This window comes from Alligator sinensis, unplaced genomic scaffold (assembly GCF_000455745.1).
Source record: "Alligator sinensis unplaced genomic scaffold, ASM45574v1 scaffold647_2, whole genome shotgun sequence".
NCBI lineage: Eukaryota > Metazoa > Chordata > Crocodylia > Alligatoridae > Alligator > Alligator sinensis.
In genome coordinates, this window is record NW_005841832.1 from 3,401,788 (window position 1) to 3,423,617 (window position 21,830).

The following is a 21,830-nucleotide window of genomic DNA, read 5'->3' on the forward strand; positions in this document are numbered from 1 at the left end:
TCCACTTCTCCCCACAGTTTTGTGTCATCCGCAAACTTGGACAGAGTACACTTCACTCCCTCGTCCAAGTCGCTGATGAAGACATTGAAGAGTATCAGTCCAAGGACCGAGCCCCGTGGGACCCCACTTGCCACACCCTTCCAGGTCAATACCAACCCATCCACTACGACTCTCTTGGTACGACCCTCTAGTCAATTCGCCACCCACTGGACTGTGTAGTCATCCAAGTCACAGTCTCTTAACTTGTTCACCAGTATGGTGTGGGATACCGTATCGAAGGCCTTCCTGAAGTCTAAGTAAATGACGTCAACCCCTACTCCTGCATCCAGGTGTTCTGTAACCTGGTCATAAAAAGAGACTAGATTAGTCAGGCATGATCTACCTGCTACGAACCCGTGCTGGTTTCCCCTCAGCATAATTTTTCCTGCTGGGCTCTCGCAAATGTGAGCCTTGATAATTTTTTCAAAGACTTTGCCAAGGATGGAGGTGAGCTTTGCTGGTTGCCTTCTCCCATTTTCTGCTACACATGTAAGGGTGTTTTTAAGCCTTCCTCAGAGGCATTGGGTGTTGGCTGCAGCCCAGGCTGGGGATTGTGACATCTGTGCTAATACTCCTGCTGGCACTTAAACGTGGAGGTTCCTGCCTAGAGGGTCTTACCTCTCCACTTAGGATCAAAATGATCACCACTGTTGGGGTAAGAAAGGAATTTTACTGGTGTGGATTGGTGCAGACTGTAGGAGTTTTGCTTTCCTCTGTACCAAGGGGTGTAGCTTCTACCTGGGATCTCTTGACCATATATTAATAACCATTTTTGGAAGCAGGATACTGGCTGCCATGGTTTCCCTGCTTTACTGGTGGGAGGTTCAGGTATGATGTCTTGTGTTGTGTCAGGGTTGATGGCAATTTTACGAAGAAATTGGATTATGGATTTGTATGGGATGGTTTGGATAGGGATGACCCTGCCTGAGGCAGGGGGTTGGACTAGATGACCTCTGGGGGTCCTTTCCAGTCCTTCTTTATGAGTTTATGATTATGGGAAATGTAGTGCATCCACAGTGCTCAGCCCACTGCAGGGAATGATGGAGTGGCACCCAGACTCCATCTCCCATGAGACACAGTGAGGGCATGCTGTTTTCCAATGCCCAGCAGTGGCCCTGGGCACAGGTGGGTGAAACCCAAGGAGCGCTGGCAGGGGACTCACCTTCAGGCCTGCCATGTCCAGGACTGGCAGGTAGCACTGCTGGAAGTCTGGGTCAGTGGCCAAGCGGATGAAGATGTCCGACTTCTCCTGAAGGTAGGTGGCTGTGGGGCTGCGCATCAGGCTGTTCCCCAGCAGTTCTAGGAACGTCTCACTCTTCTCTGTGAAGAAGGGAGACATGGAAAGCTGGAAACAGCAGCCTTCTGTCCCAGTGGGACTGAGTGCCAGGACTCCTGGGTTCTACCCTCAGTTAAAATAGGGGAGTAGAATCTAGTTAGAGCACAGAGGGCTAGGAGCCAGGATGCCTATCCAAGCTCTGGGAAGGGAGTGGGGTCACAGCAAGGATGTCAGGATCCAAGACTCCTAGGTTCTATCCCAACACTGGGAGGAAATTGGGGTTTGGTGGGTTAGAGCAGGGGGTACTGGAAATGAGGACATCTGGGTTCTACTCCAGCTTGTAGAAAAAAAGGTGGGGTCTCTAATGTACTGGCTCTCATCCTGCTTAGACTCAAGGTTCCCCTTCTCTGAAACTGCCAGCTCTTGGCTTTCACTCTTTTCTTGCCTACAGTAAAATAATTGAGAGATTTGTCTGTTGCAAAGAACTCAGGGATCCCACAGCAGGTCAGCATGTTTTGACACTATGGATTCCAATTTGAAATCTCTTGGTTTATCTTGTGAATTGTGTGTAGGTGTTTGCACATCTCACAGTGCTAATGCTGTGTGACACTCCAAAAAGGATTTCATAGCACCTGAGTCTAGAGGGCTGGAAGCCAGGATGCTTGGGTCCTACCTCAGCTTTGGGAAGAGAGCAGGGTCTTTTGGAGGATAGTTGGGAGACAGGACACCTGGACTCTCTCCCACTCTGGGGGGTGGTAGACTGATCATTCAGGCCAGGGATTTGGAGGACTTTACCTTGAAGCCCCATCTTCTCCTGAGGCTCTAGGGCAAGGCTGAGGAACAGCAGCTGCCGGGCCAGCACTTCAGGGTTATTTTCCACAATGTAGAACTGAGAGAGGGGAAAGAATGAAAGTAAGCCACACAACACAGGATTGGCCTCTGTACCAGTTACAGACCCATCTGCTTCAGAGGTGCCCACATCCCTGCACCTGGTGAAGGGTTCCTGTATAACCAATCCCCGCCGCTCCCCAAATGTACCTCACCCTGGAGATAGTTGTATTTCAGCAAGGGGGCCTTCCCTGTACCATGCTTTTTGATGTTTGTGGTGCCTCCTATAAAAGCAGCTGGGGACAGTGTGTCCCTAAGAAATCCAAATGCTCTTGCTGAAATTTAAACCTGGAGATTCCTGGCTAGATGTTCTTACTCCTCCACTGAGGGTCGGACCAATCACAATAGTTGTGGTCAAGAAGGAATTTTATCCCATGGTCAGATTGATGTGGAGTGTCGTGGTTTTTTTCTTCCTCTGTAGCAGAGGCGTAGTCTCTCTACCTGGTCTCTGTCCAGCATACATTAACAAACTTTTCCAGCAGCAGCACACTGGTTTCTGTGATCCCCCTGCTTTACCTGTGGCAGGTTTGGGTGTGATGTCTTGTGTTGTGTCAGCCTTAATGACAGTTTTACAAAGAGGTTAGATTATAGATTTGTATAAGAGGGTTTGGGTAGGGATGGTTCTGCCTCAGGCTCAGGAAGGAGGTTAGAATAGATGACCTTTGGAGGGCCTTTCTAGCGCAACTTCTCTATGATTCTATGATACACAGGCCTGGTCTCTTCTGAGGTGGGGTTCTGTGGGGAGCACAGCAAGAGTGGTGAATGGGGAAGAGCTCCCCTACTCCAACCCTAGCAGGGGGTGCTGTGAGGAGGAACAGTGGAGCAGGAGCTGGTTGTGGGGTGCTTCTGGCTGCTCTAAAACCCAGAAGGGGGCATTGTGGAGGGCCACGGTGCAAGAGCTGGCTGTTGGAGGAGTGCTGGGTACAGAGAGGGATATGCGCTTCTTCCCTTGCCAAGCATCTCTACTTCTCTGGAGAAAGACATCGCGTTTTATAGACGTCCTCATACAACCCTTCCTGCTTGTCTCTTTCCATGCTCTTCCTGTCACTCACACACACACACACACACACACACACACACTTTCACCCCAGGCATGTAGGAATCAGGAGATGTAAGCTGGGCAAATGCGAGAGTTTCTCAAGAAGACCTGCTCCTCTGGTGAGGAGGGTGGGGGGAATATCTTGAGGGGCACAGGGAGGGCACTGAGGGTACAGCAGAGGCAACCACAGTCTGCTCCCTCCTCTCCACCCCCACCACCCTGCCTGCCTCAGGGCACCTCCTGTGCCTAGCCCAGCTCCTGCTCTTGTGCTCCTGTCACCCTGATGAGTTGTGACACTTGTGTGCAAATGCAGCAATGGTTCTGACAGCTCCGCAGGGCACTCCAGACAGTGCCATTGCGCCCAACCCCATAACAGAGGCACTGAGATCGGAACACCACACAGGGTGGTGGGGAGGGACCCTAAACAGCATGTAAAATGGCAAGCAGGCCCAGTACCCAGAGACAATCCAGAAGCCCTGGTGCCTAGCCCCTCTGCTGTAATCCACAAGACCCCACTCCTCTCTCAGCACTAGGATGGAAGACCCACGACCCTTTGCTCTAATCCATCAGATCCCACTTACCTTCCAGAGCTAAGGGTAGAACCCAGGAGTCCTGGCTCCCAGTCCCCCACTGCTCTGACCCCCAAAACACTATTCCTCTCCCAGACTGCGATAGAAACCAGCTCTGCAGATTGTCTCCTGTGTTTGCCTCACTAGACTGCAGTCTCTTCCACAGCATGGGCCTGAAGAAGTGAAGGAAGGCGAGGTACCTACATTGATTTTCCTCTGTGGCCAACGGTGAGCTTGGCACATGGTCTTGAGGACATGCCGGCCATCCACAGAGCCTACCAGCAGGATATTCAGCTCTGACAGACCCTCCTCTGACTGGCAGACATGGTCCAGGGAAGCCTCCAGACCTGGAGGGAAAGAAAACTGCTGCATTCAAGACCTGTATAAATAATCCTCAGCATACCCCATCCCAGAGGTAGCTGCAGCTCAGTGTCAGGAGAGGGGTTCCCAGCCCTCAAACCTCACCCAGAGGCGGCTGCATCTTAGTGCTAGAAGAGAGGTTCCCAGTCATAGAATCATAGGGAAATAAGGCTGGAAGGGACCTCTGGAGACCATCTAGTCCAACCCCCTGCCTCAGGCAGGATCGTCCCTATTGAAACCCTCCTGTACAAATCCATTGTTTAACCTCTTAGCAAAACTACACAGTCAACCCTGACACAATACAAGACATCACACCTGAACCTGCCACAAGTAAAGCAGAGGGATCACAGCAGCCAAGGTTGCAGAGATCCCACATAGAGGCTAGCCCCCAACCCTACAGAGAAAGGCAATTCTCCACCCAGTCCACACCAATCTGACCAGTGGGGAATTTCCTCCTGACCCCAAATGTTACAATCAGGCTGACTCTAAGCAGAGAGGCAAGACCCTCTAGCCAGGAACCTCCGTGGTATAGCCTGGGATCACACTTCTTGAGGGGACCTTGCTGAAAGAGAACAGCACCCCAGTAAAACCAGACTGAACAAACTGTAGGTCACCCAGGAGACACACAGCCAGGATATCGCAGAGTCTTGGGGGGGATCAGATAATGGAACGGGGCTTAAGGAGACAAATGGGGGGTGAGTGACCAGAGAGGAGGGGGGAAGCTGGTGCTGCCCCCCAGGGAAGGAGATGGGTCTCACATTCTTTCTGCAGATCCAGTGCAGGGGAGAATCCCCACCAGGTGGTGGTGCCAAAGCCGGTGCCAGTGCCCGCCGCTGTCATGGCTGGAAGACAAAGACAGGTTGTAGACCTGCCACCCGTGGGGGTGGGGTTCCAGTGCTGGCCCCCACCCGTTTCTCCTCCTCCTCCAAGTAGACCCCTGCCCCCTTTCTCCCCTAAAAGCCCCCTTCCCTTCGTGCTGCCTCCCCTGTGACCCTGGAGGACCTTCTCCTGCCGTGTGTTGGCAGCATCTGGCACAGGGAGGCTGGGACTGTGAGTCCTTGGATCTGAGGGGGCAGGGGAGGGGTATGCAGAGGATGCCCCCCGCCCCCTCCCCTGCAGCAGCCACATCTCCCCTCCCACACACCTGCTTCCTGCCCTGCTGGTGCTAACGTGTTCCCCCCCTCCTCCATCACACCCACAATTTCCCCTTTGCTGCCTGGGCCCTGCTCTCCCCACCCGCCTCTGCCCCTCCCCCACTGCACCCTCATTCTGCCCCTCCCTCATTGCCGCCCACTTGTACCCACACGTCGCCCCTCCCTACTGCCCCCTCCCCGCTGCCCCAGCTCATCTCTTTACCCCAATGCAACGCCCCCCACCTCTCTCACCCTACCCGGGTACCTCCCGAAAGCCCCGCCCCTTCCCGGCAACGGACAGCGGAGCGACCCAATGGGTTGCCGAACCATGCCCAGCTCTGCGCCAATGGGAGCGCGAGTGTAGGCCGGGAGTCTTCGGATTGGTTGAGCCTGGGGACGCGGTCGCTACGGCAACGGAGCTGGACGGGAGGGGGTTCCAGGGCCCTGTACCCTGCCCTGCTCCCATTGGGGGACACGGACCCCGTGATTCCCACCCCCCCACGGCAGTCTGTCACCAGGGGCCCCACTGATGCTGCCCCAGGACCCCGTCTCACAAGAGGGGAATGCCTGTCCTAGACCCACCTTCCTGGGGCCCCCATGCTGCAGATCTCTCTGCTCCAGATCCCTGTTGCCCATGATCCTCCTTCCTGAGGTTCCTCCTGCCCCAGATCCCCCTGCCCCAGGTCCCTCCTGCCCCAAATCTCCTTCCTGAGATCTCCCTGCCCCAGATCCCTGATGCCCCAGATCCCCCTTCCTGAGACTGGTCCTGCCCCAGATTCCCCTGCTCCTGGTCTCTCTTGCCCCAGGTTTCTTCTGCCCCAGATCCCCCACTTCCTGAGGTTCCCCTTCTCCCCGATTCTCCCTGCCCCAGGTCCTCCCCTTCTTGAGATCCCCCTACTTAACATCCCGCTGCCCTGGTTCCCTCCTGCCCCAGATCCCCACTTCCTGAGATCTCTCTTGCCTCAGGTCCCTCCTGCCATCACTCCTGCCTCCCAGGCCCCTCATCATGTTTGCTGCCCTGTGTTGGACACTTTCCAATCTGTCCACGTCTTTCTTGAAGTGCGGGGCCCAGAACTGGACACAGTGCTCCACGGGAGGCATCGCGGGTGCTGAACAAAGCAGGAGAATCATTTCCTTTGATTTGCAAGTGACCCTGTTAATACAACCCAGGGCAGAGATGGGGGTAGGAGTGTTGTGCCAAGAACCTGAGAGCAGCGAGGGGCAAACAAAGTCCTGTGGCTGGCTCCATCCAACCTGCCCAGCTGCAGCTGCTGGGGCACGGGCTCCCTGGCGGCTGTCATTAGGGCATCCACCCAATACGCACACCCTAAAGCCTCCCTTCCCAATGGTTTGTTGTTATCTATATCTCCCCTCACAGGTTTTAATCTCTGCCTAACCCCATCCATCCATCCATACATCTCTCCATCCTTCCCTTCATCTATTTATCCCTCCCTCTATCCATTATTTTCTCTGTGGCTCCCTCCCTCCCTCCATCCATCCATGGAAGGGGTGTCAAAGGGTTGGATCCAGCCCTCAGACCTGTGTCACCTGGCCCACAGTCTTCCTGCACCGGGGCGAGCAGCAGCAAGGTTAATTGCTACAGCCCTGGTGCAGCCACCACTCATTTCCCCACCAGATTCCTGAGGCATGGGGGCAGCCCCACAAGCTAGATCCAAAGCATGGGGCTGTGTCATCTGGCTTGGGAGCTGCCCATGAGTGGGAAATTTGGCAGTGGGATAAGCAGCAGCTGCTGTGACTCCCAGAGCCACAGTAATTAACACTGTGCCCCACCACAGACCAAATTTCTGCCCTCCTCCTTCCCCCACCCCCATGGGTTTATAATGTGGCTCTGTGCAGGGGATTCAGTCCACAGACCTACCCCCCGCCCCCCACTCCCCACTCCGGATCTGGCCTACAGAATGGCTCCATGATAGTCATCTGGCTCATAGGGTGTGTGGTTCATAATGGGTGTGTGAAGAGGGAGGAGGGGGGCTTCAATCTCGAGGGATAAAGGGAGTTTGTTACTGATGACTGCTTTCATGGCCAGTCTCCAGTGGGACTCAACATGTGTGTGCTTTCACATTGTGGGTTTAACATTTTTATAATGAAGATTTGTAAAAAAGTCTAAAATCTGGCTGTCTGTCCTCACATGCATCCCTGTAGCTGTCCGTCTGTCCGTTCATCCATCCATCCCTCTGCATTCTTCCAACTCTCAGATGCCCCCACCCCACATCCCTTCCTCTCCCACTGTCCCCCACCTTTGCCCATCCCTTATGCTCTCTCTCCCCCTGCCTCTCCTCCACTCCCTCTAATTGTCCAAAGTAAATTACATCCCTGGAAACCATAAGAGCTTTTCATCTTTGTTAAAAGCCCCTTTGCTCCTGGATTTGGAAGGATTTGCTGGAGCTCATGTGGGAGGGAGGAGAGAGTGATGCACAGTCCAATAGTACAATGAACATCTGCCCAGCAGGCTGGCCTGGCAGGTGGTTCCCACCTGCTCATCCCCTCATGTGACATTATATCATGTTAGCGGCTGCAAAGGGTCTGTTTGTGCAACCACAAGCTCCCTGCCTGATCAGCCTCTGGCTACAGGGCAAGCGCAGATCTCATGCCTCAGAATAGATGTTGTAGTTCCCTGGTTTGTTAGGGTAGGGTCTCTCACCAGCCCTTTGCCTGTTGGTTATAATAGGGTCTCTTCCTGGGTGTAGAGAAGCACCTTACCTAGACTCCTGGTGGTCCTGGGTGAACTTTTAGTATTGGGCCCCCCTTCACCAGAGATAATGATAATAATACTCATTATTTTCACCAGAGATAATGATAATAATACCCATTATTTTCACCATTTTCAGGCCCCCTTTCTGTCTGGGCCCCGGGCAGCCACTCACTTTGCCCAAGCCTGTGTCCAACCCTAGTGTAGAGTTTAGTGCAGTGATTTTCAACCAGGGAACCACAGCATCCTGGGGGGCTGTGAGATTGTTTTATGGATGCTGTGGGGTATCACACAATAGTAGCACTGTCAGGAGTGCAAATACTCACATGATGCACCCAGAGATTTGAAATAGGAATCCACAGTGTCAAAAACATTCTTACCTGCTGTGGCCTTCCTGACGTCTTTGCTACAGAAGAATTGCTCTATTATTTTTCCATAGTCAAAACACGGGTGCAAGCTAAGAGCTGGCATTTCCCAAGGAGGACCTTGAGTCTAAAAAGGCTGTCTGCTGCTGCTCACTGTTCTGCAATTGAAGAATCTCATCACTCAGCAACTTTCCCCAGGTTTGTTATTGTAGGGTTTCCCATGAGAGATAGGGCTATAAACAGAAAGTCTGCTAAGGAGGAAGGGCCTTGCAGCTAAGTAGTTCTGAGAGGTTCGGTACTGAAACAGGTTCCCTAGGGAGGTTATGGAGTCTCCACTGCTAGAAGTTTTTGAGAGCAGGTTAAATGAACACTTAGATGAGAGTGGTTTGGACATGGCTGATCCTGTCTTGTGCAGGGCATAGGACCTCTGGAGACCCCTGATAGCTCGATTTGTCTATCATTTATCTTCCCTCAACATGAATCAGCCAGTCATCGGAGGCAGCTTTGCCTTGCCACTCCCCAGTCGGAGTCAAGGAGAAACAGGCCTTTGAAATAGAGATCTTCCATTGATTTATTCATAAATGACAGTACCGCTCGGTTCAAAGACATTGATATTAAAACCTGTTTAAAAGGGGCACTTTTTTTGTAAAGGATGGCACTGCTAAGGTTGGGGAAGAACTCCTCGAAGGTGGGGAAGGAAACTACACACATCATAGGTTACAAAGTCATAGGCCTGTACACAATCCCTTCAGCCATTATGATACAGTATGTCCCCTGACACCTCGGCAGTGGCCATCTTCAGTAGTAGCCAGCTTGGTCTCGGGATCTACACATGCCCACAGTTGTTAAATTGTGGGTTAGAGAGAGGGGCTTAATCCTCTAAGAAAAGGTTAGTGGAAGAGGCTGTGAGACAGCCTCTCCTCAAAGTGTGGTGGTGGCCATCTTGAACAGTCACCATCTTGGTCTGGACCTCCACTGCCTGTTGCTAAATTACAGTAATTACCTATGGCCTTCCAATTTGGCCATGATCTTCAGACCTTGCTAAAAGCTATGACTGAGGGATAAAGAGGTGGAGAGGTTTAGGAGTGGTTTACAACAAAATGGAAGTCAGTAATAGTGATTACTGAACAGCGTCTACTAACACCTTGCCCAAGCCATCTTGAGAGGCAATCTTCAAGCAATCCTTTGCATTGCTTGTGGTTAATATTTAAGATGTAAGAAGAGGGGACAGAGAGAGGGTTCAACAGCCTAATGAGCGCCCATCAGATGGAGATACAGCTGGGTATAGTGCTTCCTCACAAATCTGGTGGCAGCCATCCTAGGTACCAGCCATCTTTTTCAATAGCTGCTTTGTTCTGTACTGTGAACTACTGCTGAAATTTGGGTTCAGAGGAAAATTTCAACTGTGAAGACATTACTTAGGGCTGTAGCCAAAAGGATGTTAATTGAGCAGGTGGCTCCTTCCTGACTCATGCTTCCTGCTACCCCAACACTAACCACTAAATTCCTAGGTTGTAGTCCCAATTCAGGGAACATTATGGGGTCTGGTGATTGCAGCATGATGGCTAGGAGCCAGGACACCTGGACTCTAACCCAGCCCTGAGAAAGGATTGAAGTCTAGCAGGTTAGAGCAGGGACTCCTGGGTTCTCCCTGACATGCTTCCCTTCCTCTCTCTGTGCTTCAGTTCCCACCTATGGTAAAATACGGGTTGTAATAATACTGTCTCCACTTCCTTGGAGATGGATTAGCTAGTGAAAGAAAGTCTCTATTAATACAGCCTGATACCTGGTAGAACCAGGCTATGAAACCAAGTGGCAGTGTTTGGCAAAACCTGAGCCCATTGCACAATATTATACAACAAGCATCAGTGGAGGAGAATCCATCTGAGCTGGGCAGTAATGGCCCCAGCTCTTGGGAGGCAAAATTTGGAGCTACCTAGTGCTGATGCACTAACCAGAGATGCCTGTTTCAAGGTACCTCCAGGAAAGATGCTTGCCTGGGAGACTGCATCCTTGTGTGTGGGCCAACCTTCCTGGGCTTGTGTTAGAAGATATGTAAATGCGTACGGGCCAGCTGTCAAATGTCTTCCTATAATACATCAGCAGGCAAAAGGCAGGGTGAGGTGTCCCCATTTGAAAGCTGGACCTGATATGTAAACCTAGAGTAAACCTGTTGTAAATCCAGAGTAAACCTGGCAGTAACCTGTTGCAAGTCTATAATGAGCAGGCTTATGAAATCTGTTGTAAACCCAGAGAAAACCCATTGTATGTCTATGGTAAAGCTATTATAAACCTATAGTCAAGCTATTGCAAGGCTATTGTAAAACCTATTGTAAAATGGTTGTAAGCTTAGAGTAAACCTGTTGTAAGCCTATCAAGAAACTGTGGTAAGCCGTATAGCAAACCCATGGCAAACCTGTAGTAAATCCATAGGAACCCCCCTGTAAACCAGTTACAAGCTGATAGTAAAAGTGGTTTGTAAAATCATAGCAAATCCCATGTAAGCCTTTAGGAAACCTCTAATAAATGTATATTAAAGTTGTTGTAAGGCTATAATAAACCCAATGGCAAGCCTATATAAGCCCATTGTAAACCCGTAACATCCCCATAGTAATTATATTCATAAAACCATAACAAAATTGTTGAAGCCTATAGGAAACCCAGAGTAAACTTGTAAGCTTATAGTAAACATGCTTATAAATCCCTAACAAGCCTGTTGTAATCCTAGAGTAAGCCTGTCACAAGCTTACAGCGAGAATATAGAACAATCACTCACATGCGTGTGGTAGGTGTACAGTACATCATCTGTCTTCAACCTGCAGTAAGTCTATTATGTTTTGGTGTGAAACCAGGAGTAAACAACCTGTACACAGACCAGAAGTAAACCTGAAGTAGATGAATAGTAAAGCTATTATGAATTGGTTTATAATAGGATTACATATATTAAAATGCGGAACCCACTCAGACTATCCAAGTGTGTGAAGATATGGGAACAAGAAAGTAAGGATACTGTCAATCTGTTGGAAAAAATATAGGCAAGAGATCTACAACAGAATTACACATGAAGCTTAATTTGCAAATGTGGCAGTATGTTATCGCTCACACACATAAACCTATTGTAAACCTATAGTGAACGCAGCCATAAACGCTCTATGATGGAGGCCCAGATGTGAAATGCAAGAAGGGGTTAAAAATCATGCTGTAACCCTGCTGGACGCAGATTTACAACAGGTTTACTCCTGAGGCCTGGGGCTCAAACTTGGCTGAGTAATTTGTTGTTGACTGCATAAAGTTCCCCATAAAGTAAAGCTGTAGTAGACAGGCTGAAAGTACATTCGCACACACGGCCCAGTGTTCACACATGCCAAGGGAACACTGTGTCCAAATGTGTAAACCTACTGCAGTGGTATTATAAACCAGGGGTAAGCCCAGAATGACCCTACACTGTAAACCCATATGAACCCCATAGGAGGCCCATCATAAACCAATGCCAAATCCATAGCGAATCTATACTCAGCCCATAGTAAACCTGAAGTAAACCTGTAGTAGACCTATAGTAAGCCTCCCATCAGCTTCCAGACCCAACACAAATCTCTCTCTCTCTCTTTTCACACAGTGGATAAAAAACAGAGGGGTTTCTCAGAGGTGTTTCGACAGGAATGGCTCTGTAAGAGGAAACAGGCTGACAGGGGTTCTGCCACACACGCACTGTCCAGGGGCACCTCACCCACACGCTCCCACGTGCTCAGGACAGGAGACGGTACGCTAGCCCAGGCGGTGGGCAGGGGCATCAGGAGGTCTTGATGCCCAGGGCAGCATCCACCTCCTCTTCTGTCTGGAGGGTGTGCCACTGAGCAATGGGCCGCCGTGGGTTGGCCAGCATGTCAGACCAGTGGCGCAGCTCTGTGCCTGTAGCGTTGCAACCCACACAGACCTTCCCGATGGCTTCATTCTTCCCCAGCTTGTCATAATCCAGGACAGTAAGGACAACCTGGACCTTCTGGAGGTGGAGGAGAAACGAGGGTCATGTGGGAGACCCATGCTGTGAGCTTCCCCACAACAGTTCCATCAGGCAGGGGTTTCCCACAGTGCTGTGAGCTTATACAGTGTACCCTGCTGTGACCCCCATGACTTCTACCTAGGGAAGCTGTGCACTCTCCATCACTGGTGGTGTTCAGGGAGAGGCTGGACAGCCCCTGGTTGGGGATGATCTAGGTGTAGCTCTATGTTCTGGGGATTACCAGGCTTCTGGGCTTTGCTGGTTGCCCTTCTCCCCCGCTTTCTGCTACACGTGTTAGGGTGTGTTCAAGCTTCCTCAGAGGCATTAGATACTGGCTGCAGCCAAGGCTTGGGATTGTGACTGGGCTGTGCCAATGCTCCTGCTGGAACTTCACACCAGCGGTTTCTGTCAAGAGGGTCTTGCCCCTCCACTAAGGGTCAGACTGATAACCATAGTTGGGGTCAGGAAGGAATTTTACCCTCTGGTCAGATTGGTGTGGACTGCGGGGAGGGTGGCGAGAGGAGGGGTATGTTTTCTAGCAGCAGGATGTTGGCTGCTGTGGTCCTCCTGCTTTACCTGTGGCGGGTTCAGGTGTGATGTCTTGTGTTGTGTCAGGGTTGACGATAGTTTTATGAAGAGTTTAGATTCTGGATTTGTACAGGATGGTTTGGACAGGGCTGATCCTGCCTCAGGCAGGGGGCTGAACTAGGTGACCTCTGGAGGACCCTTCCAGCCCTGCTTCTCTGTGATTCTATAACCCAGCAGGGATGGAGCTCAGAGCTGTGATCTTCCCTGTAGCAGTGTCCAATGGGTCAGAGACAGATGCAGGGACCTTCCCCATTTTAGGGGGCTTTGGCCCTCTCTGGCCCCAGGACACAAGGGCACCGGCTGGTGGGAGGTAGGGTTCTCACCTGGATCTGCTCGAAGGGCACCTCAAAGCTGAAGGACTCATTGTAGTAGGGGTTCAGAGTGTTCTTCTTGATGGTCGTCTTTTTCTTCTTCAGCCGCTTCCCGGCCTGCATCAGGTGAATTTTCACATAGGGGTCTGTGTAGGGGCAGGGAGACACCGTCAACCCCTGAGGCACCTGGCCCCCCTTTGTAAGGGTGCATCAGTGGACACAGCTCCCACCCATCCCCCTCCCCAGCCCTTGTTCACCCCGACTAGGAGCTATCCACGATTCCTGGCTCATGGTCTTGGAAGCCCCCAGGCCCCACCCCAGTTCCAGGGGGCCAGTGGGCCTCTGATATCTGGGCCAGTGTCAGACTCCCCAGAGGCAAAGAAGGTGGTCCAGCAGTGGGCGCTACTGTGAGGAAGCTTGCAATGCTGGAAGATGCCTGCTAGGGGCACTGCTGTAGGTAAGCTCACTGCACCAGGGAAGGCACTGGCTGGGGGCACTGCTGTGGGGAAGCTCGCAGCGCATCTCACCAGAAAGCCCCCCCATGTCCATCTTCTTGAGGTTCTTGGCTTCCAGCACGATGACGGTGAGCTTCCCGGCCGTGGGCACATAGCGCAGGGAGAAGCAGATGTCGCCCAGCTTCTCGTGCTGGGGGCAGTGCATGGGGCTGGTTATACCCAGGGGTCTAGGGGACCCTCCCACTCAGCACCATCCCCCTGGGTTTACAGGAGACTCCCCTATTACCCATCTTTACCTCCTACTGGGATATAGGAGACCCCCTCATTGCCCATTACAACCCTTCATTGGGATATAGGGGACCCCCATTGCCCATCATTGCCCTGTACTGGAATACAACTCTCCTGACCTCCCTGCTCCCCCACCCCCCACTGGGATTTTTCTTTCCAGGTCTCAGGGAGCTCCCACAATCCCCTACTGCTTGGGGCTCCCTAGGAAGGGTGTGGCCATCTCCAGAGGGGGCAGGGCTAAGGGTGGAGCCATGCTCAGAGGAGGCGGGCCTGGGGTGTGTGGCCTGGCCAGATGGGGTGGGACTTGGGGCAGAGCTAAGCCCAAAGGGGGCGAGATTTGGGACAGGGCTATACCCAGAGGAGCTGGGGCCATGGCTATGCTCAGGTGGGGTGAGGCTGAGGTGGGGTTATGACCAGAGGGGGCAGGGCAATGCCCATCAAGGGTGGGGATAGGGGCATGATCTTGTCCGGGTGGGTGGGGTAAGGGAGATATGGGGTGGGGATGGGGTAGGGCTCACCTCCTCCTTCTCGGGGGACTGCAGGTCACGCCACTCTTCAATGATGTGGGCAAGGTCCACAGAGCTCATGGGCACGCGCACCTCCCCGATGGCATCGTGCTTGGAGAAGCGGTCGAAGTCGTACACAGCCATAACCAGTGTGCGCCCACCCAGCTCTGCGTACGGGATCTGTGGGCATGGCACCCATCAGCCGGCAGCAGCAGGCACTCACTCCACCCCAAAGGCCTTTTGGCGGGGAATAGCAGTTCTGGAGGGGGCAAAGGGCTGTAGATTGGAGGTGGGGGAGGCAGCAGGGCTGGGCTGGAAGGGGAGCTGGAAGGCGCCAGCGGGACTGTAGAGCAGAGGAGGGTGCGGGCAGGGCTGGAGGGCCAGGGGCATGTGGACTGGGAGCGAGGGGCACCAGCAGGGCTGGGGGGAGGGGCAGGGCCTACCTTGAAGGTGAAGGTTTCGTGGAAGATGGGGTTCAGGGTCTTGCGATGCACCTTGGTCTCATGCTTCTTCTTCTTCTCAGGCAGCAGAAAGACCTTGACGTAAGGGTCGGACGTGCCCCCCAGGTCCAGGGCTGGCAGGTCAGCTGCCTGCAGAATGCCTACCACCAGCTGTGGGGCGGGGTGGGGAGGGGGAACCTGAAGTGCTGCAAGCTTCCCCACAGCAGTGCCCTGATCCTCCAGTGCTGCGAGCTCCCCCACAACAGTACCCCCAGCTGGAGCACCAGGATTCCTGGGTTCTCTTCCCGGCTGTGGGAGGGAGGGAGGGAGTGGGGGATGCTGGGAGTTATGAGTCCTCCCCCCTGCAGCTCTGGGAAAGGAGTGGGGTCTGGTGGGTTAGACTGGGCTGGGGGGCGGGTGTCAGTTTGGGAGCCAGATGCCTGGGTCCCCTGGCAAGGGAGGGTGGGGCCCACCTGCCCGTTCTGGAAGTTGTAGTCCAGCGAGTACTGCAGCTTGCCCAGCTTCTCCTGTGGCTTCTCCTCCTTCGGCTCCTGCACCAGTGCTGGGTCCAGGTCCTCTATGTCAGGCTGCACCTGGGGGGAGGCAGATCCTTGCACTCCCAGGGGCCTTGCACACTTAGGGGCTTTGCACATGTGAGGCCTTGCACACACAAAGGCCTTGCATATGCAGGGCCTTGCACACCTGGGGATCCTGTGGGCCTTGCACACACAGTCTAGCACCTTCAGGGCCTTGCTTACCCAGAGGCCTTGCACATGTGAGGCCTTGCACACCCAAGGACCTTATACACTCAGTGGTATCACATGTGCAGTGCAGGGCCTTGCACATTCAGGAGCCTTGTACATGTTTTCTACACATAAGGCATGCCCAGGGGCTTCACACATGGGTGAGGAGGGGTGGGGGGTGGAGGGCCTTACTCACATGCAGGGACCGTGCACACACAGACACCCTCCCACACAGGGCCCTTTGCCCCAGACCTTGCACACAGAGATGCCCAGATCCTCCCAGCCCTGCTTACCCAGAGAGACCTGGCACATGCCCCTGGTCCAGAGGGACTGGGCTGGACACAGGAGTGATGGGCAGCAGCAGGGCAGGGGGCTGTGGGTTGGGAGTGAGGGGCACCAGCAGGCTGGGGGGCAGGGATCTGTGGGTCAGGAATGAGGTACACTGGAAAGGCTGTGGGTGGGGCAGGGGGCTGCAGTTCGGGAGTGAGGGGTACCAACAGGGCGGGGGGAGGGGCGCTATCTCATAGACAGGGACCTTACACATACTTTCTGCCCTCACACCTATTAACATAGATGCACATGTATGGACATGTGCCCGGCCGCAGCCCCACGCATTCAACCCACATGGTCACAGCTCTCCCAGACACCCATCCCTGGACATACCCCCTCCAACTCCCCGCTATAAAGCAGCCCACTACAAATACATTTGGGGATACACCAGTTGGGGATACACTGCTATTGTCATCAGCCCCCCCCACCCCTGGCACTGGGGGAGCCCCCTCTATCAGGAATCTCCCACCTGGCCTTCAGGGGCTCATCTCCCCAAGGCTTGGACCCCTGGGAGTCAGTCAGTGCCCCCCCTGCCCAGCCAGTGCTCCCCAGCTTGGGGCCAATGCCCCTTGGAAGAAAACAGCCCCCGTACCCTCCACACCTCCTGCCCCCCCGCCCTGGCCTCACCTTGTCGATGTAGCTCTTGCCCAGGTCCTTGACCTCCTTCATGTTGATCTGGGCCTTCACCTTGTCCTTGCCTTTCTTGCCCTTCCTCTTCCGGCCCAGACACTTCTTGCAGAGGCAGACACAGCAGCACAGCAGCAGGAGTCCAGCGACGATCAAGATTGTGGCCAGAGCCCAGGGTGGGACTGCAGCCGGGGACAGGAGGAAAGCTGGAATGCAACTACTTCTCGGGGGCAGGCAGCTCAAGGGCTATCGTATGCAGGGACCATCAGCCTGGTGCTAAGAGGCAGTGGCCTCTGGCGTGCACTGATTCAAATGTTGGTTATACAGGGACCCTTTGCTGGGCAGTGAAATGCAGCCACCCTTGCAATGGGGCACGTCAGGGTGTGGTTAAACCTTCCCCAGTGCTCTATGCATCCACCTCTGGGGTAGGACGCAGCAGGGTCTATTTATACATGGACCCATTACCCAGTGCTCCAATGCAGCTGCAGCTGGGGAGAGGTACATCATGGCACCGGTTATATCAGGACCCCTCACTCGGTGCTGGGATGCAGCTGCCTCTGGGGTGGCGCATGTTGTGGGGACTGTATCTCAGGCCTAGCTGAAGCCCCTGTCCCAGGAGGTGTGCATGACAGGGGAGGGAGGAGAATCACTCACTGGGCAGCTTGCTGATCTTGTTCATGAACTTGTCCTTCATTTTGGAGAAGTTTTCTCGTGTGGGCACCTGGGTGGTGTTGCGAGTCCCCTGCGGCTGGGGTGCTGGCCCCTCTGTGGCCAGCATGGCTGATCTCCGTGCCGCATTCATCTCTGCACCTGTGGGGAGGTTGGCAGGGGGGCAGGACATGGGGCTCGGGACACTAGGAAGGCCAGCAGGCAGCCAGGGCCCTTTCCTGTCCTATGGCCTGAGGGATCCAGATACCATTACCTTCCTGAGTGCTCCCCAAAGGGGGAAGGGGGCTGGGATCTTGGACACCTGGGTTTTCTCCAGTGGGATGGCGAGGTCTAGTGGGTTAGAGCAGGGGTTCTGAGAGCCAGGACACCTGGGTTCTCTCCCAGCTCTGGGCAGGAGGTCTAGCTCTTCTCCTGCCCTGCTTCTGGGAACAGAAGACCTGAGCCCTGGCTCTCAGGCTGCTCCTGTCCCAGCTGCTTCCTACCTCTCAGCGTTGGAGCCCATCTGGTACCAGATGGTGCCATCCATTACCTGGGCAATTACCCAGCGCTGCCCCTGGGGCCATGAGTGAGCAAAGAGTAGGCTGGCAAAGCACCAGCTCAGTCAGACCTGCTGCTTTCCACCATGGGAGTAGGGGCAGGAATAGAACCCAGGGGTCCAGGGTCCCAGCCCCCTGCTCTCAACCTGCTACCTGGCCCTAGCCTGGTCTGATGCTGGGCCTCTCCTCCCTCCCCAGCCTGGTGCAGCTTCAGCATCCTAACCGCCTGGAAGGCAGGAGCTGTTTCTGGCCAGGTCTCGACCCTAGCACCTACTGGACTCAGGGGCTGTAGGGGGTGAGGGGTGGGGAGTCTCAGTCAGGGGATCCCCCTCCCCTGTGGGCAGCGTAGGGGCTGGCTCCATCAGGGGCCTCTGTGAGCATGACCCAGCTGACTCCCCTGTGGGCAGTGTAGGGGCTGGCTCCATCAGGGGCCTCTGTCTGTCCATCTGTCTAGGTCCCACATCCCATCTCTGTACAACTGGAGGGCTGGGTCATGCTCACAGAGGCAGGAGCAGAGGATCCTGACCAGGGGTGTGTGCAGTATCTGGCATGGGGATCTCTTTCTTCTAGGACACCCCCCCCAAACTGAGGTTATCTAGGAATGAACCCAGGCACCTGGCCCCCCAGCCCCACCCTGTTCCAACTCATTAGATCCTGCTCCCCTGCCAGAGCTGGGAAAGAACCCAGGCATTCTGGCTCCCAGCCCCTTCTGCTCTAACTATTGGAAACCACTCCCCTCCCAGAACTGGGAGTGAACCCAGGTGTCCAAGCTGCCAGCACCCCTAGATTTATCTACCCAGCACCCTGCCTCCTGCCCTGCTCTGTGCCCATACAGCCCATGGGACTGTGTCCTTCTGCCTCAGAGCTGCCATGTCCATCCGTCTGTCTGTGCCCCTCAGCCCCCTGAGGCCCATGTCCCATGGAATGGGAGGGACCCCTAAAAGACGGGGCAGGGACCTGATCGGGCCTCAGGGCAGGGGGCACTGGCTGGGGCAGAGGGAGGGGATCCCTGGGCTCATCATGGTGGGGGAGGCAGCAGCCCAGTTGAAGAGGAGCCGTCTCCCTGCATTAAGCCCTGACACAACCCCCTAGGCTAGTACTAACCCTGCAGGGGTGTTCTAGCAGTGCAGCACAGCCCCCAGTTCAGCTTCTGCCCCCATCTCTGATGCCTCTGATGACATCTGGCATTTCCCTGGGGGGAAGGGGCCCCTCAGCAGGCCTGGCTCGCACCTGGATCTGCTGGATTCCTTCCCCTCCTTGCCTGATATGCAACTCTGCCAGTGCCCCGCACCCCACCTCTGGGCCCCTTCCCCACCTAGCCTTGCTGGTGCCCCTCATTCCCATACCACAGCCCCCTGCCCCCCCAGCCCTGCCACTGCCCCTCACTCCTGTTCTGCAGCCCCCTGGCCCCCATCTCTGCTGGTGCCCCTCACTCTCAACCCACAGCCCTCCCCCCCACCCAGTACTGAGCGGGTTCCTTCCTAAATAACAGGGGTTGAACTTCAGGTTCCTGTGAGTTACCTGAGCAGATGGAGCATGTGTGCATGTGTGTGTGTGAGAGAGAGAGAGCATCTGTTTGCATGTCTGTTGTGAGTATGTGTGAGCATGTGTGTGTGTGTGTCTCTCTCTCTATGGAAGTGCATTGGGAATGGATGAGGTCACATCTTGTTCCTTGCATCTCTGTTTCGGCTGTGATTGTGGCTCTGTGTGTGTGTGTGTGTGTGTGTGTGTGTGTGTTTGTGTGCATGCACACATGCTCTATGTGGTTCTATATTTATGAACCAGAGCACGTGTCAGAACCCATGTCTTCTATGGATGGGTGTGCATGTAGTTGTGGTCATACATATGTGTTGGGGGCCTCTCCCCCGCTCCCCGCAAACATGTATGTGGATGTGGTTGTGTATTTGTGCATGTGTCTGTGTGTGCCCACTATGGCTGGGTGTGCATTGGTGTTGGGGGTATTTGTGCCTGGGTCTCTTATTCAGTGGTGTGTTTGTGCATGGGGCTGTGATTGTTTGGGGGAGCTGTCACGGTGCGGTTTTGCAACAGGCTGTGCATGGAGTTATGACTGTGCATCAGGGTGTTTCAGGTGAGGTTGTGTTTTAGGAGCATTGGGCTGTAGTCATGTGTGGGGTTGGGTTGTATCTCAGTTCGAGGTTGTTTGAGGTTGTTTGAGGTTGTGTGGGGTAGGGTTGTAACTCAGTTGGGTTGCAGGTGTTTATCAGGAGTGTAGGGCTGTTGTCATGTGTGGGGTTGGGATGCGTCTTTAACTGAGGTTTTGTGTTGTTGGGTTGGGGTTATGTATCAGGCTTTGCCTGTGTGGAGGGGCTGTAGTTGTGTCCTGGGTTGGGGTTGTGTGTCAGGAGCACAGAGCTGTTGTGGTGCATGGTTGGGGGGGTGTTGGTTTGGGGTTGCACATGAGGAGTGTGGGGCTGTTGTCACATGTGGCATTGGACTGTGAGTCAGGCTTGGCATGGGGCTGCAGTTTGTATCTTGGGTTGCGGTGTGCTGGGCTGGGGTGGTGTATCAGGAGCAGGCTGTTGCTGTGTGTGGGTTTGGGTGGTTATCTCAGGTTGAGGTGGGCTGGGCTGGGGTTATGTGTCAGGAGCATGAAGCTGTTATGTGTGGGGTTGGGTTGTGTGTCAGGCTTGGCCTGTGCATGGCATAGTGGTTGTTTTGGGTTGAGGTGTGTGGGGCTGGGCTTTTTTTATCAGGAGTGTGGAGCTGTTGTTGTGTGTGGTTGCAAGCTATGGTTGTGCTTCAGGGTTGTGTGTCAGGGTTGGGTCAAGATTGTGTGTTAGAAGCATGAAGCTGTTGCTGTGTGTGGTTGTATCTCAGGCTGTGGTTGTGTCTTAGGGTTGTATCTTAAGGTGAGGTGTGCTGGGATTGTGTGTCAGGAGGTGTTGTGCATGGAGATGGGTTCTGTGTTGGTGAAGGCCATGTGTCAGGCTCAGCCTGTGCATGGGGTTTGGTTGTGTTTTGGGATGAGGTGTGTCGAACACAGGGTTGCTGTTGGGCACAGGGTTGGGCAGTGTCAGGCTCAGCCTGTGCATGGGGCTGCAGTTGTGTCTCACGTTGCAGTGTGCTTGTTCAGGACTGCTTCTCAGGAGCACAGGGCTGTTGTCATGTGTGATCATGTCTCAAAATTGTATCCCAGTCTGTGGCTAAACCTAAGGATTGTCTCAGGTTGAGGTGTGCTGTGCTGGGATTGTCAGAAGTTTGGATTTGTTGTCTCCTGTGGCTGTAACTCAGGCTGTGGTTGTACCTCAGGTCTGTGTCTCAGGTTGAGGTGTGCTGGGCTGAGGTGTGTGTCCAGGACATGGATCTGTTGTCACATGTGGTCATGTCTCAGGCTGTGGCTATACCTTGGGGTTGTGTCTTAGGATGAGGTGTGGGGTTGTGTGTCAGGAGCCTGGGGCTGTTGTTGTATGTGGTCATGTCTTAGGGTTGTGTCTCAGTTCTACCTCGGGGCTGCATCGCAGGTTGAGGTGTGCTGGGCTGGGGATGTGTTTCAAGAGCACAGGGCTGCAGTTGTGCATGGGGCTAGGTGGTGTCAGATGTGGCTTGCGTTTGTGCGGGTCTGCACCATGTGTTGCGCCCTGTGCATCACCCTCATGCCCACATGCCCAGTGCTGCCCACTGCCCCTGGCACAGCAACAGTTGCCCCCGCCCGACTGCCCTGGGTGCTGCACCCACATGTTCCAGCCTGGGGGTGAGGGCCCAGGTGACCAACGGCTCCCTTATCTGCTCCTAGCCCCCCGGTCCCCACCCCCTTCCTGAGCTTGGAGAGAACCCAGGCATCTGGGCTCACAAAAACCCATAGGGCAAGGCGGAGCCTGGCACGGAGCCCCCTGGGTTGGGAGGGGGCAGGTCACTAACCCCCCTGCCCAGCTGCCCAGGGGAAGGGGGTGGAGATGATGCCCCCCAACACACAGCCCCGCCCGGCTCCGCCCCGCCA

At 54.3% G+C, this 21,830-nt stretch overlaps 2 protein-coding genes across 7 annotated transcripts in view; both read right to left on the reverse strand.

Annotated features, from left to right (window-relative positions):
* DNAAF3 (dynein axonemal assembly factor 3) overlaps window positions 1-5,632 on the reverse strand; it is a 13,810-nt gene extending 8,178 nt beyond the window's left edge. For 2 of the 6 annotated variants that reach the window (XM_025197564.1, XM_006014942.3), the window contains exons 1-5: window positions 5,548-5,584; window positions 4,930-5,013; window positions 4,016-4,158; window positions 2,111-2,204; window positions 1,202-1,359 (exon numbers count right to left, since the gene is read on the reverse strand). In XM_025197564.1, coding sequence (XP_025053349.1) covers window positions 1,202-1,359; window positions 2,111-2,204; window positions 4,016-4,158; window positions 4,930-5,011 — 477 coding nt within the window. In that variant the 5' untranslated portion in view covers window positions 5,012-5,013; window positions 5,548-5,584. Of the gene's footprint in view, window positions 1-1,201; window positions 1,360-2,110; window positions 2,205-4,015; window positions 4,159-4,929; window positions 5,014-5,173; window positions 5,354-5,527 lie in introns of those variants that run through there. The other 4 variants (XM_006014941.2, XM_025197556.1, XM_025197546.1 and 1 more) reach the window with 4 other exon arrangements.
* A 3,322-nt stretch (window positions 5,633-8,954) lies between these two features.
* SYT5 (synaptotagmin 5) lies at window positions 8,955-17,625 on the reverse strand. Its single transcript, XM_014517258.2, has 8 exons — window positions 17,322-17,625; window positions 16,668-16,849; window positions 15,441-15,560; window positions 14,971-15,138; window positions 14,540-14,707; window positions 13,806-13,923; window positions 13,291-13,424; window positions 8,955-12,379 (listed from the first exon to the last, which is right to left on the reverse strand). Exons 1-8 carry the CDS (start codon window positions 17,506-17,508, stop codon window positions 12,170-12,172), a joined length of 1,287 nt encoding a protein of 428 aa, XP_014372744.1. The 5' UTR covers window positions 17,509-17,625; the 3' UTR covers window positions 8,955-12,169.
* Window positions 17,626-21,830: the final 4,205 nt, after the last annotated feature.

What these genes read in the sequence shown, in the direction of transcription:
- SYT5 (XM_014517258.2), bottom strand. Translation starts at nt 17,508, where the DNA reads ATGTCCTGCCCCCCTGCCAACCTCCCCACAGGTGCAGAGATGAATGCG. An exon ending in ACAACTTCCAGAACGGGCAG is followed by an intron (nt 15,139 to 15,440) that starts GTGGGCCCCACC and finishes CCCGCCCCACAG; the next exon opens with CTGGTGGTAGGCATTCTGCA. An exon ending in TGCCCTTCGAGCAGATCCAG is followed by an intron (nt 12,380 to 13,290) that starts GTGAGAACCCTA and finishes CTCCACCTCCAG; the next exon opens with AAGGTCCAGGTTGTCCTTAC.